We start from the raw sequence: 15,956 nt of genomic DNA on the forward strand, positions 1-15,956 counted from the left end.
TGGGGCACACTTAATCTGCGATGAACCTGAAATCCTCCAGATGAAATTGACCGGATCGGTGCACATATTTTTTCACTACATTCCAAAATTTAAATTGCAAGCATACACGATATGGTAGGCTCATCTCTGGTTCAAGTGTGTTCGGGTCTCCCATGTGCCGAAAAGGAAGTATTTTGCTTTTGCTGACTCCTCAAGCTCTGGTCCTCACCCTTCCCTTCTCTGTTCCAGCACATTTGTTGAAGGACCGAGCCTCCCCTGTAATAGGCTCTTCCTCCTTGCATGTACAGCAGGCTTTCTGTTTCTGTAGTTCTCCCGAAAAGTCTCTCCAGAGTTTAGAAAGTTCCCAGTGTGCTGACACTGCACGGACAGCATATAGCCTTGTCAACTCTGCAGCTTCCCTGTCTGTTGGACACCGCTTCCTCTAACACAGCGGTTCTGAATCTTGGCTGCACAGTAGAATCACCCCGCGGTGGGGGGGGGGCATTAAAAATTATTTACGTCTGGATCTCAGCCCCAGAGGTTCTTATGTAATGGTCTGGGGTCCAGCCCGGGCGCCGGGATCTTTCAAAGCTCCCTTGTCGATGATTAAGGTGCAGGTAAGGTTGAGAACCACAGCTAAGACTCTCCTTCTCCTTTATTTATATAATATTGCAAAGCTCTCTTTCCCCCCTGCTTGCCAGACACTTCCTCTGAGTCTCTTTCAGGGTCTCTTTCGAATCCTGTTTACAATGCAGTCTTTTGAGTAAGGCAATTTATAGCTGGAATTGTTGCTATAGTGTTGCTAAAGGAAACCTGCAATTCCTGGTTAGTCAGAAAACTATCTCTGAAAGAGATAGGGAAGGAAGGAAGGAAGGAAGGAAGGGGAGGGAGGAAGGGGAGGGAGGGCAGGAGGAAAGGAGGGAGGGAGGGAAGGAGGGAGGGAGGAAGGAAAGAAGGAAGGAAGGAAGGAAAGAAGGAGAGGGAGGGCAGGAGGAAAGGAGGGAGGAAGGAAGGAAGGAAGGAAGGAAGGAAGGAAGGAAGGAAGGAAGGGAAAATCTTATACTTTATGATCCAAACAACTTAATAACCCTGTATATCTAATGCTTTTTCTTCTATTGCATTTCAACAGAGATACCAGGAATATTAATCTTAGCTCTGATCGATTGAGTACCATATTATATCCTCACAGAAACCTTGATGAGAAAGATACTATTTTCCTCATTTTTTACAGCAGGGAAATGGCCACGGGAAGAGTTAGTTGCCCCAGAACACAAGCCTAGAAAATGATAGAGCTGCTATTTTAACTCAGATCAAATCCTCTATGGATTAAGAATCCTAAGTAATTGATGCCCAGTCTTGAAGAACTGCTTCAGACATCCTTCCTGAGGGAGATATTCAAATACCTGAAATCAGTCTTGTGCCTCCTGCCGGTTTGCCCTTCTGCAGGGTGGGGACCCCACAATCCTTCTCTGTGTTCTTTGTTTTTCACACTCCTCTTCCGGTCACCCAAGCCACCTGTCTTCAGCTTGGCAATGGCCCTGTTGACACGTGTGTCCAGAATCTAATAGAGCAGTGATAGTCTCAGACACTGATCCGTTTGGGAGAATGGCCAGGCCGCTAACAACACAGAAAGTTCATTGATGATGGTTCGTCTTCTTTCTTTCTTTCTTTCTTTCTTCTTTCTTTCTTTCTTTCTTTCTTCTTTCTTTCTAATGTTTATTTATTTTTGACAGAGAGAGAGAGAGAGAGGGAGAGAGCATGAGTGGGGGAGGGGCAGAGAGAGAGAGACACAGAATCCAAAGCAGGCTCCAGGCTCTGAGCTGTCAGCACAGAGCCCGACGCGGGGCTCGAACTCACAAAATGTGAGATCAGGACCTGAGCCGAAGTCGGGCGCTCAACCGACTGAGCCACCCAGGCTCCCCTGATGGTTCGTTTTCTATGTTCCGCAGAACATGTTGGAAATGAAGGACTAGGTTTTCAGTGGGAGGGAGCGGCCTGAGGTGGAGACAGGGTCTCTCTGCAGATCTCAGAGGGAAGGTAACGGTGAGAGGAAAGAGCACAGGATCAGAAAGATGAGGAAAATGAGTGTTTTTCAGGGGAATGTTGGAAGGACTCAGAGAAACCTTTCTCTTTCTTCCTCCTCCTTTCTCCCCTCCCTGCTTTCTCTGATCCTTTTCTCCCCAAACCACCCAGATGTCCTTTGAACCTGCACTTGGCAAGCTTTCTGATTCACCACAGATTGCACATTCCCTCCAGCAACACCATAGCCGCAACCTCAACTACCCATTGCCTTAAGGATAAGATTTTCATGTGTTACCGCACAAAACAACATTTAAATAGGATGTGAGTGAGATTTTAACACAACACAGCTGTGGAGAGCCAGTCCTGAGAAGTGAGCTGACATGTGGGGAAAGACAGTTTTTCCAAGGCCCGACGGGCTCAGGGCAACGGAAAGGGAGGTGGCCCCGTTTCTGCAGTCCGCACCCTGAGCACACCAGAGAACGCACGAGTTGCTCGAAGTCTGGAAAGATTGGGTTCGGCTGCCAGGAGGTGAAATTTCACGTTCAATCACAGTCCAGATCGGTCCTTGTGGTTCACACATTTTGTCCCTCCTTCCTCTCATGGCTTTGATTTTCTATTTCCACGTAAACCGCTTCATTCGCCCTTCTCTTTGAACGTGCCTCAAATCCTCTGTGTGTGGGGGGGGGTGCACTGACATTTATGGGGTTTCTGTTGTTTAGCAGGCACTGGGCTAGGCACCCTGGTTATGGAGGGCGCACACACAAACATGGAATGTAGGCTCGAAGGGGATGTGTGAAGAAGAGGGCGAGGAGAAAATGGGGTGACGATGGGATTTTGGAGAAGGTGACGGCCGCAGCGAAAGATGGCAAGAAAAGCAGAAGGGAGAAATAGGCAGAGAACGGGGAAGGGGAAGGAGGTTGGGAAAGGGAGAAAAGAGAGACAGTGTGGTCTGAAAGAAGTGTGCGATGGAAAGGCAGCTGGCCGGGTGAGGCGGGCAGGCGGGTGGGGGCCAGAGGGTGTGGGCTGGCAATGAACAAAATGGCAGGAGGGGTGCAGTGTCCATGGAAAGGGTTTGGGGTGTTAGGGCCTTAATGATGTCTGCCGCCATTCATATGTTGAAGCCCTCACCTTCAATGTGACTGTACCTGGAGACAAGACCTTTAGGGAGGTAATTAAGGTAAAGAAGGTTATGGAGGTGGGCGCCTAATCCAGTAGGACTGGTGTCCTTATAAGAGGGGGAGACACAGATCTCTCTCTCTCTGTCATGTGAGGACGCAGCAAGAAAGCTGGTGTCTGTGAGGCAGAAAGAGGGTTTTTGCTAGAAACCAGCCCTGCTGGGACCTGGCTCTTGGACTTCCAGCCTCCAGAACTATGAGAAGAGAGATTTCTGTTGTCCAAGTCCCCAGCCTGTGGCATCATTCTGTTACAGTGGCCCAAGTGCACGAATACAAGGGGTAGGAGATTGGCGGTTACCAAAAGAGTCCAGGAGAATTAGCATTCACCTCAACCTGCCCACTTCTGGGGTGACCTGTGTTTTACACTTCCTCCTCTGATCCAAGAGACATAAGGGTCCAAGCTTTGTTGGCCAGGGGATTATATGCTCATGCACGGAGGTGTCACCGCTAACCGATGGGGAGGCTTTGGTCTCATTTGTAAGAAATGGTAAGCAGTATCAGCCTTATTAGGGATGCAGAAAGGATTCCAGAAAGCCCTACCACACAAGCACCTTCTGGGCAGCAGGTGCCCTCGTTTAAGTATTGCCGTGAGTGTTGTGCATGTCTGTGTACATGTTTAGGAAATTTCTTGGAAGAGCGAAGGCTCTTGAGATTTCCCACACAACAAGAAAATGGGAACTTTGTTTCTGTCTCTAGATTATAGTGAGTTGCACCATATGAAATTGCCATTTCTAAGGGTCAAAAACCTAGCAGGTGTGTGTTTGTTTGTTTTTTAAATGTTTATTTTTGAGAGAAAGAGAGTGAGAGAGAGAGTGTGATCAGGGGAAGGCAGAGAGAGAGGCAGACACAGAATCCGAGGCAGGTTCCAGGCTCTGAGCTGTCAGTACAGAGCCCGACGCGGGGCTCGAACTCACGAACCGTGAGATCACGATCTGAGCTGAAGTCTGATGCTTAACCGACCGAGCCACCCAGGCGCCTCCGGCAAGTGTTTCTCAAAAAGGAACATCTCACATATAAATCCAAATGTATGGATTTTCTTGAAAAATCTGAAGATCTGACACCGTGAGGCCACGTTGGCCCACGGACACAGCCCACTAGAGTGGGGGGTGTCTGCCCACTTCAGGGGGAGCATGATGTCCTAGGTCGCCAGGGTCTCTGCCACACCCTTATTCATTCATGCACACTTCCCGTGAGGCCCAATAGGTAGCTGTAGCCCTTGGCTTAATGTATTGATTCGAGCTCTGCTAAGGTATTGCTGAGAACACTGAGAAGCAGGTGTAGTTTCTTTCGGAGGCAAAAGTGTTCGAGCAACAATGTAGAACCAGGTGAGCCAATGGTGAGCACAGACCATCACAAGCCACACACCCGGGGACTCGACTGGTCACATCAAGCCCAAGAGAGCCAATCTGGATTTTATTTGTCACTCTGTTTTGACAGCATCATGGCAACGCTTTCGTCCGGCTGAAGTCCTTTCCCTTGACACCTTTCATTCACATACAAGTCTATTTACTGAGTTGGGGGTGTGCATTAGTTTCTCTTGCTTGCACTTTTGTTTTAATTCCCTATTAGTTGTCAGTTTGTCCGGTGAGAAGAAGTTCCAGAAGACAAGGAGGACGAGGGAAAGATTGACTGGCTGGCCAGAAATACCAGGCGCCTAACGGTAACAAAAATTTGCATTGCCTTCCAGCATGTGTACCTTTTCTAACATCTCACTAGAATATTTCCAGTGAGTCCAGTGGGATAGGAATATATTATTCCCATCTTCCACGATGAACAAACAGAGGCTCAGAGTTCAAATCACTTGTGCAACCAGGAAGGCTTAGGGCTAAAAATGGCACACAGAGATCATAGTTCCTGATTCTTCATTTTTTTTCTAGTTAACCGTGAAGAGAAGCAAGACCATAACACGGGTCAAAATAGCCCTTGCGACAAGTAAGTGTAAAAACTAATCTGAGCGTTTTAGATGGTCTTTTTATGAGATGGGTTCACTAGCAAAGCTGATGCAAAATTTAGCATTGAGGAAAACAGAGTGTTTAAATCAGAGAGCATAAATTAGTCTCCCTGCAACTGGGGCTGTCAGGCAATATGCAGAGTAGTAGTTGGACCAACTCTAGAAAGCCCCTGATTCTCCCTTAGAATTCACTGATTTCATTCTACAGTCTTTCCTGCTAACCCTAGAGTGAGTTCAGATCCTTTCTCAGTGCAGGACTGCAAGTAGTCACCTTCCATCCCAGGAAGTTGACATGGAGTCAGCCCAAGACATGAAACTTATCTGGAATCTGGTGTTCAGGTCTGGAGGTCTGTTTCAAGAGGGTCACGGGTATCCTCTGTGAACCCCATGGGGAAAGCCCTCCCTGTAAGTGCAGGGAGACCCGGGAGAGGGTGGGAAGGCACAGAGGGACACCTCCAAGTATTTAAAATGCTAGAGAAGGGGCGCCTGGGTGGCGCAGTCGGTTAAGCGTCCGACTTCAGCCAGGTCACGATCTCACGGTCCGTGAGTTCGAGCCCCGCGTCGGGCTCTGGGCTGATGGCTCAGAGCCTGGAGCCTGTTTCCGATTCTGTGTCTCCCTCTCTCTCTGCCCCTCGCCCGTTCATGCTCTGTCTCTCTCTGTCCCAAAAATAAATAAACGTTGAAAAAAAAAATAAAAAAAAAATAAAAAATAAAATAAAATGCTAGAGAAAGAGCTGGACGTTTCCTTGCTACTGCTAAAAGGCAGAACAAGGACTAATGGAGAGACGTTAATAAGGGCCAGATTCTAGGCAGAATAAAGAAGAACTTCCTGCTGACCAACAGTGTTTTGCTGGAAGGGGCGGCCTTATTAAGTGTGAGCTTTTTGTTACCGGTGGCATTGAAGCTGGAGGTGAGATCTGTATTGTGGATACATTCTCAAAGTCTGAATATCATTCTGTCTCAGCCTCAGGGACAAACAGGGGCACGAGCAACAGTTGGTGTGATATTTTAAGGGCCTGGCACATAAAACCATCATCAAGAAATGAAAGTTTTTGTTAAGTTTCCAGATTATATTGGAATCATATAAAAGTGCCACTTTGGTAGGTATGGAAGGGTTGAAGGCCAGCAATTTTATAGGATTCAGGGTAATTCACACAAAGGCAAGGGAATGGACTAGATTCTTTATTTGTGAGACAGAGACAGACAGACAGAGTGTGAGTGGGGGAGGGGCAGAAAGCGAGGGAGACACAGAATCTGAAGCAGGCTCCAGGCTCTGAGCTGTCAGCACAGAGCCCTACACGGGGCTTGAACTCACAGACCTCGAGACCATGACCTGAGCCAAAGTCAGATGCTCAACCGACTGAGCCATCCAGGTGCCCCTGGACTAGATTCTTTAGACCTATATGACACATAGAGAAAAGGGGTGCCCGATAAACTGTGGACTTCACTGTGCAGGCATTGGGTTGTTCTGGGTTCAATGGAGGCTCCCCGAAATTCCATGTTGAAGTACCTCAGAATGTGACTGTATTCGGAGGTAAGGCCATGAAGGCTGTGATAAGGGTAAAAGGAGGCCCGGGAAGGGGGTCCTAATCTAATTCGACTGGTATCCTCCTAAGAGGAGCAAATTTAGGCACACAAAGAGATACCAGGGCCGCACAAAGACCAGGTGAGGACACAGGGAGAAAGCAGCCCTCTGCGAGTCAAGCAGAGAGGTCTCAGAAAAAACCAAATCTACTGATACCTTGATCTCAGACTTCCAGCCTCTGTGAGACAAAAATTCCTGCTGTTTAAACCACCAGTCTGTAGTATTTGGTAAACCTGGGTATACGGGGGGCAGGTGGGATGAATGTGCACAAGGAGGGTGGTCCAAAGACAAATTTTCAAAGGCTCTCCAAGACCATCCTGACTGATATGGTCTCTGTTGTGAAGGAAAAGAGGAGATGCTAATGATCCGAGAAATTGATAGAAATTCACCTGACATAAAAGGGTGGTAGTAAGTTCAAGGGATCCCTTGACAAAGATTCCAGTGATGTCCAATTAGATTTTAGAGTGAAATGGGATAAAAATCACTTCATCAAGGGTCTTTTCTAAAAAAAAAAATTAATGGTGCAAAAAAAAACCTGAAAAAAATTATTTACCACCTTCAGAGGATGAGCTGCTTTGAGGATGTTAGCGATTGGCAAGGCCACCAACTGGTGTCTTACTGATGGCTCTCAAATATCATTAGGTTACATCTGTAGGATGTGTTCTGAGGCTGCATAAACTATGGCTATTGGCAGATGAAAAGTCTGTTAAACTGCAAATATTTAATGCTATTTTATAATTAGCCTTTCATTAATTAGGACTAATTCCCTCTCCTTGACTTGGAGGTAGAGACGGACGAGCATGGGTTTAACCCCTCTTCTGCCTCTGTGGTCTTGGACGAGCCACCTTACCCTGGTCTCATCTTTCCGACAGGAGTACGTCTGACTCCACACTGCCTACAGGTGTATGACGAGCTGGGGCAGTAAATCGTTCTATGGGATTATTACTATAGTGAGCGGAGTCATACTATGTTCATGGTGAAAAAATAATCTTCATTTAAAACAAATTTTAGTGAGAAAAGGCACCTGTCCAGAGCAGGCCTCTAGACTGCCAGACAGAAAATAGGAATCCTTTCCAGGAGTCCATGTGGCTGTGTGGACAGGGTATGGGTTTTGGAGATGGGCACAAATTGAGTTTAAATACCTGCTCTACCTCCGTGTTCTTGTGGGATCTTAGGTAAGCTGCTCACTTCTCCTCATCTGAAAAATGGGGATATGGACACAGTATATGTAAAGCATTGGCACATGGTAGGTGCGTCACAAAAAGGCTCTCTTAAGCGGATCATAATAATACCTCCTCTGGTGACAAACTTTGAAGGAACCACTTCGTCAGTTACTGGGGCGTGCATTTCACTGATGATTGTTAAACACCTATAGGGTGAGTGACAAAATAACTTTATTTGTGTTCTCCACCCCCAGCTTACTCCAAGAATGTGGCCTGGTCCTTTGTGTGTCCTTGTTTCAAGATTGTGCAGAGCAGGAGGCGGAAATTTCTTGACAACGATGCCTGCTCCTTTATTTTCTGAAAGTCCAAATCCAAGAGAATATGCTGGGAGAGCGGGAGTTGGGGCACCTTTGAGACGGGATCCTCACCCTGACCTGGAGACTGGGAGCCCGGGGATGGGTACATCTGTGAGAAGCAGAAACGCTCGCTCTGGGTGGCCCAGGATTGCTCAGAATCCAGGTCCCTGGACTGGATGGTGATCCCCAGTTGGAAAGCAGAATCCACAGACATCTAAGAGACAGGCAGTTTATAAGAGTGGGCATGACTGCTGTGAAGGAAGCCCACCCTGGTATTGGAGGTTGTGGGGACAGGAGCCAGATAACTTCAGAAACTGAAGTTCCTGCTGGCATGGACTCGGGATCAGGTTCAAGTTGAAAATAAGAAAACAAGTTGAAAATAAGTTGAAATAATAAGTTGAAATAATAAGTTGAAAATAAGAAAATAAGAAAATAAGGAAATGTGACACTTGGAGACATGCATTTGTAAACTGAGTCAGACCTGCCATGGCTGTAAGGCAACAGATAGTCAAAGATGAATTAATTCCTATTGTCTGGAAGCTGACCACCTCTTTGGGAGCTGGAGGAGGTCACACGACACCTATAGGAGTAACTACCATTTGGAGCCCCGCAGGGTCCTGACGTCGTATGAAATGCAGGACTCTGCGGTCACCGGAGGTAGGCAGCTGAATGTTGCAGAAGGCACACGGCCAGGATGATGGATAAATGTTTCTCCCAAAGGGATACGTTGAAATACACCCTCCCCCAATCACTGCGTGCCAACACCACTACTCTGTAATTGCCACGGCTGTGAACTCACCAAACTTTTGCACACCCTCAAGTTCTCTTGGAAATGTGCCTGCTTGATATGAAAGAGCAGTCCGGAAAGGTGATTGAATAGGGAACTATACAGTTAGTGGTTTTCATAAAAGTGCTTGGCAGGCTACCTCCATCGAGTTTGAGGTATCAGAAAGCCCTCGGAGGTCAATCAGCTCCTCCTGTCCCTTCCATCCTCCGCTCCCTCACATTTTACAAGCTCGAATCTGGGTTTAAGAAGTCCTTGAGGCTGCTATTCAGAAAGTCCACTAGGATGGTCAAGGCCGTGGTGTAAACAGTTTAAGGGGACTGGGCCCAAGGAGCATCTCCACCCTTCAACTGCCGTGTGACCCCCCTGCTGCTCTTATCTCTTGTCTGGACAAATATCCGCTTCCTAACTGGAGATTTAGTCTCTGCCCCTTCTGGACCCTGATTAATCGTCTTAAATCATGATCCGAATGAACTGCCAGGGAGTTACTTTCTTGTTTACAAACTTCTAATGATTATTCCATTAAAAAAATCTAAACTTTGTGGTTTGGCGTTCGAGGCTTTCTATGATCTTGTTCCAACAAAGTCTTGCCCTTTCTTTTCTTTTCTTTTTTTCTTTTTTTGAGCTCACCCCCCCCCCCCCCCCACCCCCCAGCTCTCTATTCATACACTTTATTCTGCTAGGGTGGCTTTCCTGCTACTCCCCATGCTTTCCTCTTCCATGCTTTTACTAATATTCTTGCTGCCTGGAATACCCCTCCTATCAATCCCTCTGCATCCTTCAAGGCCAAATTACATAGTAGCTCCTCTGAGGAGTCTTCGCTGGGTGAGGGATACAGAGCCCTCGATGGGGCTGAGTTTGAGAGTGTATTCTGCCCCTTACTTCCTAGGACATCTCAGGCAGGCTACCGAATTTCTCTATGGCTCCGTTTTCTCATCTGTGAGATGTACAAGCCCACACCCACCGTGAAGCCTTACGAAGGGCACATGGGCCGGTCATACTGTGGACTACTAGGCCTAGTCACTTGTACATGGTAAACATCAAAGAATGTTACACATTACTTTGATTATTCCAGGGAGCTGAAGGCTCCTTTGCTGTGAGCTCCCACTCCCTGTGAGCTCCCATAGTCCTTCTTGTAAATCTAGTTTTGCGTTTACAAAATTTTTTATGTTTATTTATTTTCGAGAGAGAGAGAAAGACAGAGGTGAATGGGAGAGGGGCAGAGAGAGACACACACACAGAATCTGAAGCTGGCTCCAGGCTTTGAGCTGTCAGCAGAGAGCCCGACTCGGGACTCAAACTCACAAACTGTGAGATCATGACCGGAGCCGAAGTCAGCTGCTTAACTGACTGAGCCACCCAGGCGCCCCATACTTTTGCATTTTAGATATTGGAACCCACGTGTTATTGTCCCCATGAGATCGGTAACTCCTTGAAGGTGGGATCATGTTTTGGTTAGCTTGTGTCCTGTGCGTTGCCCCCTGTGAGGTACACCCTCAAACCACAGGCAAAAGCTGACCTTTTAGGTGTAACATTTGGGTATGACAACAATTTTCTTGGATGTCCATTTTCTCTTCCCTCTAAAAGGTGACCATATTAAAAAAAAAAAAAGTCGATTTCTTTAGATATGAGAATCCCAGTTGTGGGGCTTTTGTTTCACACAAACATGGAAGACAGTGTGTGAAGAGGCCGGTAGAGTAACCTCGGGAAATGCATGCTCTTGAAGGCCCGGTGGCCTCAACCAACTGGATCAACTCAGCCTCACCATTTTCCAGCAGGCATTCCGTATTCCATGTTTTGTGCAATACGCCTTGCGGGGTGGGGGTGGGGGACATGGTTTTAAGTTCTAATGAAAACATTAGATTCTTTTTTTTTAACTTGATTTTTTTATTTTTTATTTTTGTTAATATGAAATTTATTGTCAAATTGGTTTCCATACAACACCCAGTGCTCATCCCAACAGGTGCCCTCCCCCATGCCCATCACCCACTTTCCCCTCCCTCCCACCCCCTATCAACCCTCAGTTTATTCTCAGTCCTTAAGAGTCTCTTATGGAAAACATTAGATTCTAATGACCCGCTCAAGGAAAGACAGAGGGGGCAGTAGGAAACTGAAATGTATGTGAAGTCCTGCAGTAAAGAAACCAGGTCTTAACAGCTAACAAGAGTAGCTAACATTCACTGAGCTCCTATATGAGGATAATTCCTTTGAATTCTTTAACTTAATCTTCCAAATGCCTTAGCCCCTTTGAGAATGGATGTAATTATGATCCTCACTTAACAGATGAAGAAACTGATGCTCGAATGGTCCAAGTTCTCACGGCAGTTAAGAGTTAGGGCTGGGATTTGAATCAGACCTTGGTCACCCCAGCACCCGAGTTCTGGTCCACTGTGGTGCACGGCTTTCCACATCCTTGGATTTGCCTGACCACGAAATGCTTTTGGTTATCCTCTTATGAACAGCCCATGAAAGTGTCGTTCCTTGGGATGAACTTTGGGAAACAGAGCCTCGCCTTCCCAAGCTACTTGGCTCACGGGAGGAGCCACGAACTTTCCACTTCTGCACCTTTGCTCACTGACCTCTGCCTGCATGCTTGCCCCCCTTGTCTCCTGATCTTTTACTCCTCCTCCAAGGTCTAGTTCAAATGCAACTCTATGAGGAGGTTTCTTTGATGTCAGCGGGTTGATGTGCAAAGCCCTTCTGTGTTCTCCAAGTGTGGTCTGTCTGTCTAGGGCCATGTTCAAAGAGCCTTGGTAAAGTTTCTGGCACAGAGTGGACGCTCAGAGCTTGGTGAATCATGATCTTCCCCGCTACTCTGGGGGGTTGATTCCTCAGCCTGGGGCTCTTCAGACATGGGGGTGTGATTGTAGCTGCCAACCTGGGCTGAGTCTGGTTCCGAACCTTCCCAGGTTCGGACAGCATGGTTCTTGAGCTGCTTGGGAGTTCACTAGTTAACAGCGTCCTCCCTCTGTGCCTCGCAGATGTTGCCTCTCCCCAGCGTCTCCGAGGTGAGGAGCACGATTAGGTCACCTCGGCCTCTCATCAGTGTCCTTCTGGGGACAACCCTGACCTGTCCTTTCCAGGGTGTTGTCCAGGTTTCATTACAAAGCCCCCCAGTGGCTGTGCCTCAGATGAGTCAGCTGGCCTGGGGCTTCATTAGCAACGCTAATTGCCTTTTTGTTTTTGTCTTCTTTGGGCCTTCTCAGGCCCAGAGGTGGGGCCTGGCGGGCCTGGCTTCCAGAAATGCCGCCAGCCTCCACGAGAGCCCATGATAGGAAGTCCGCGCCCCACTCCCCAGCAGCCACGTCATGCCACACTGCGCATTTCTGGGCCGCACCCTTCCCCAGGGTGCACTCAGGCGCCATGCAACTGCTGGCCATCCCAGCTCCCCGGCTGCCTGTGATGAGGTCATGGGGTGGGGTCCTGGAGACCCCCCCCCCCTCCAAATAGGGTGGGGGCTTCCCCAACTGGCCTGGGACTGGTGGAGAGGAGGAGATGGTAATAATCTTGTTTGTCCAACCCGCTGCTCCCTCTCTTGAGATTGCATGGCCGGTGTGGACAGAAATGGAAGGAGGAAGAGAGAGCCGGGAAGACACGGGGAGGAGGACAGCAGGGTGGCAGGCACGGATCCCTCCCTCCACTAACAGCTGGGGATGGAGAAAGGAGCTGGCAGTTTCCCTTGACCACCTTGCAATGATCTAGCTGCCGTCTCTCTGCTCACAACGTCTTTCTTTTGATCTTAACCTCTTTCTTTTCACTGAGACCACAAAAGGTAGGGGAGGCCACCATAATCCACTTTACATCATCAGAATTTGACACAGAAGTAAAAAAAAAAATATCCCAGAAACAGGGCAGCAGCTGGTCCGGCAAAGCAGGTAGAACCCTTCCCAACCCAAGCACGCTTCCCCGGGGCAGAGCCTCGCCTTCTCACCCAGGCCTGAGGGGATGTCCGTCCAGCTTCTGTACCAGTGGGTTGCGTAGACCGCGCTTGCCTAGAGGCCCCAGACCCCTCCAGCTCGGTCCAACCCACGGGGCTCTGTAACCTCCGCCTGTGAGCACATATGTGTGTGTGGAGGAACGAACGCACAGCTCTGTTCAAATCGCAGCCTGCTGGAAGAATTTGGACTTAGATCTCTGTGGATAGCTAGTTCTTTGCACCTGGAATTCTGCCTCAGAAAGATGGGAAATCTGATAACAGAGACTTTCCCAGGGAAATAGGAATAACACACCACACATTTTTGCACCTTTCTAACTCAAACCACAGCATACTTCCCGTAGGACCAATGCAATAGAAAACCGAGGAGTATCTGAGTCTCTCTGCTCCCTACCTGTATCTGAGGCACAGTCGAGAAGGCACAGCCACCCTACCCAGACACCAGCATTGTCAGTCAACGACAACCGGAATGCACAAACTTGGAATTGGACTTTTTTTTCTCCCAGGACATAATAGCTGTAACATCCTCTCGCGTCGTTACAAAGGAAAAGCCAAGTGATTTATTTAACTTTTAAAACCATATTCTGCAAAACAAGTTTATAAGAAGTCATAGTAACCACACTTAAGAGAATTTTTGGAAAGATATTCAAATCTTCCCTGGGAATGGTTTCTGAGTTAATAGAAAGATCACAGCTCCGGAAGTTGACTTACATACAACCGGACAAAAAAACACGGATCCTCTGACCTGGGCAATAAATGAGCCCATCACCCCACTAGTGAATGTGGGGTGCATCAGGCTGGAAATTCGGAGGACCTGCGCACATTTTCTGAGAGAAATGACATTTTTTTCAAATAGTCAAAGCTATTTCACAGAGGTTTGGGTCAAGCGGAATAGAAGGCAGGAGAAGGCATGATCGCTGAGGTTTTCCAACCTCTTGATTTATCATTTGTTGACGTGCTTTCTACAAGTTCCCCCCTTCTTTACAAGTAGCTGTCTTAAGTTCTTCCAGTATACATTTTTGACGAAGGCCAAACAGTAGGGAAAAAGAGAAAAAGTGCAATGAAAATAGGAGCTTACCTTTTCTAGGCGTTGCCGCTATCAACATTTCCCCCAAGACATGAGGCTTTCTTGCTTTGGTTGTCCCATGAATTTAGAAACCATTAAAAAATTGAAAGCAGGAATATGTGTATATTATTCGAAGCCGCTTCGAAACAATACAAAAAGTAACTCGGTGAAAAATAAAGTGCTCTTCTGAGCACGAGAATGTGTTTGAAGCTTGGAGCTCATGCTGTTGCATGAAGTTTTGCAACTGTCTTTCTCAGTTTAAACAACCTCCTGCTCCTCCCCGCCACTTGCCAACGTCTATAATTTAAAGCAACTGCGATCCTTCCCATAATACTCACATTTCAAAGAGCTTAATATATACGCTCGTTAGGCAGGAGTGGGAGTGGGTGAATTTCTTCCGCAAACTCCAGACTGAGGCAAGCGAGAGGCAAAGGTTTCAGGTATCTGAGCAATTCTGTTTCTCTCTTTTATCCGTAGCTCTTCTCACCGTGGCGCTTGAAGCTGCTTTGCCTTTTCGAGCGGTGCCTTGAGACCAAATGGCATCGCTTCCCTGGATGCATCAAAGCACATAAGGAAGTTTCTGTCTCAACTTATAGAACGGTTACTCCTGGTGAAATTAGGCTTAGACGTCACGTTTGCTAACACAATTATTTCCACGCAATTCTTCCCTAATTTGTCTGCTTGAAAATGTAAAATTTAGCGTATGTGATGTTTTCATAAAAGGGAGAACATACCTAAAATGACGTCATTCGCATCGGGCTTATGTTAACCTGCATCCTGAATGTGAATCATAAACTCCAGGAGGGATATTTACTTTGCAGAGTGTGTCCATGCAGCAGGATGTAAGTCTTGTGACATACAGTGTTACTGATTTTACTAGTGCCACCACCCTTCCCCACCTGCCATGAAACACCCACGCACCCGTGCGCGCGCGCGCGCGCACACACACACACACACCCTGAGCATTTGTGATTTCAAATTATAGCCAACTTAAAGTGTGGCCAGCTGAAAATGATGATTTAAAAAATATTTATAGTATATCTTAAAGCAGGTCTCGCTCAGTTCCCGAGAGATAATAAGTCCTCAATAAATACATGCCGCATGAATAAAGTATCATTTGGGTTCAGATCATTCGACGGTTTTGACAATTTGGGTTTGCACTGGGGAGGGATATGTCAAAGCTTATGCAGAGAGTAAACAGGACAATGTGTGCCCTTGCCAGACTTAATGAATGGTTATGGTATAGTAAAATCTCCTCGGTGAATATAGCAAACATTAGTTAAATAAGTAAACCATTTGGTGGAGAATAGAGATACGGACACAGGTGCAGTCTATTAAGTATGCTATTAAGTATGTAAACTTACATGAACAAATTACAGGACAAAAACCTCATTCATTATTTTAAAACTATAGATTATTTTCCACTGTGTTTTTTGACTCACTTAAAGGAACTGTTATGCCATAGACAGAGGATAATACCTCTGACTGAAATAGCGCAAAGACAGAAAGGATCTACAACTGCAGGGAAGCGGTCAGGTTTCAGATTTTCTTTCCTATGAAAGCAGAGAAAAAGGTCGAGCCTATTTTCGTTCCGGCTACTACTGAAGAGACGTCTGCAGGCACGAGTACAGGTAGTGTCCCGGACCTTGATCTATGATTTTCCAGTTTTGTGACCTTGAATATGCACTTAATTTCCTTAGGAATTTGTTTGCTTAATTGTGAAAGATTAAATACAAATATGCTAAATAACCTAATTGTATAGAGACACATAATGCTGCATTTACTCAACGACTCAACGACTCAGCACCTCACTACGTATGGGTCACTCAGCAGGACCTATGGTGAGTCACTGCGATTGACCACAGCGGCTAGTGTTGTCTCCCTGATCAATACCAAAATTGGTAATGGATGTAGGGTGCTGCCTAATAAAAACCTACGCTC

At 46.9% G+C, this 15,956-nt stretch overlaps 1 protein-coding gene and 1 long non-coding RNA gene across 3 annotated transcripts in view; one reads left to right on the forward strand and one right to left on the reverse strand.

Annotated features, from left to right (window-relative positions):
- The window catches only part of C1QTNF7 (C1q and TNF related 7), a 104,387-nt gene extending 89,843 nt beyond the window's left edge, over nt 1-14,544 (reverse strand). The window contains exon 1 of one of the 2 annotated variants that reach the window (XM_040487709.1): nt 14,354-14,544. Coding sequence is in view for 1 of the 2 variants with exons in the window: in XM_040487696.1 (XP_040343630.1) it covers nt 14,028-14,055 (28 nt within the window). In the remaining variant the exon portion in view is untranslated. Of the gene's footprint in view, nt 1-14,027; nt 14,316-14,353 lie in introns of those variants that run through there. The other variant, XM_040487696.1, reaches the window with a different exon arrangement.
- On the forward strand, nt 4,107-9,557 carry LOC121038204 (uncharacterized). The gene is made up of 2 exons (XR_005794227.1): nt 4,107-5,108; nt 8,130-9,557. It is a non-coding gene; the product is annotated as an uncharacterized LOC121038204 (long non-coding RNA).
- Nucleotides 14,545-15,956: the final 1,412 nt, after the last annotated feature.

Source organism: Herpailurus yagouaroundi, unplaced genomic scaffold, assembly GCF_014898765.1.
Source record: "Herpailurus yagouaroundi ecotype Mexico unplaced genomic scaffold, PumYag 28, whole genome shotgun sequence".
Lineage (NCBI taxonomy): Eukaryota > Metazoa > Chordata > Mammalia > Carnivora > Felidae > Herpailurus > Herpailurus yagouaroundi.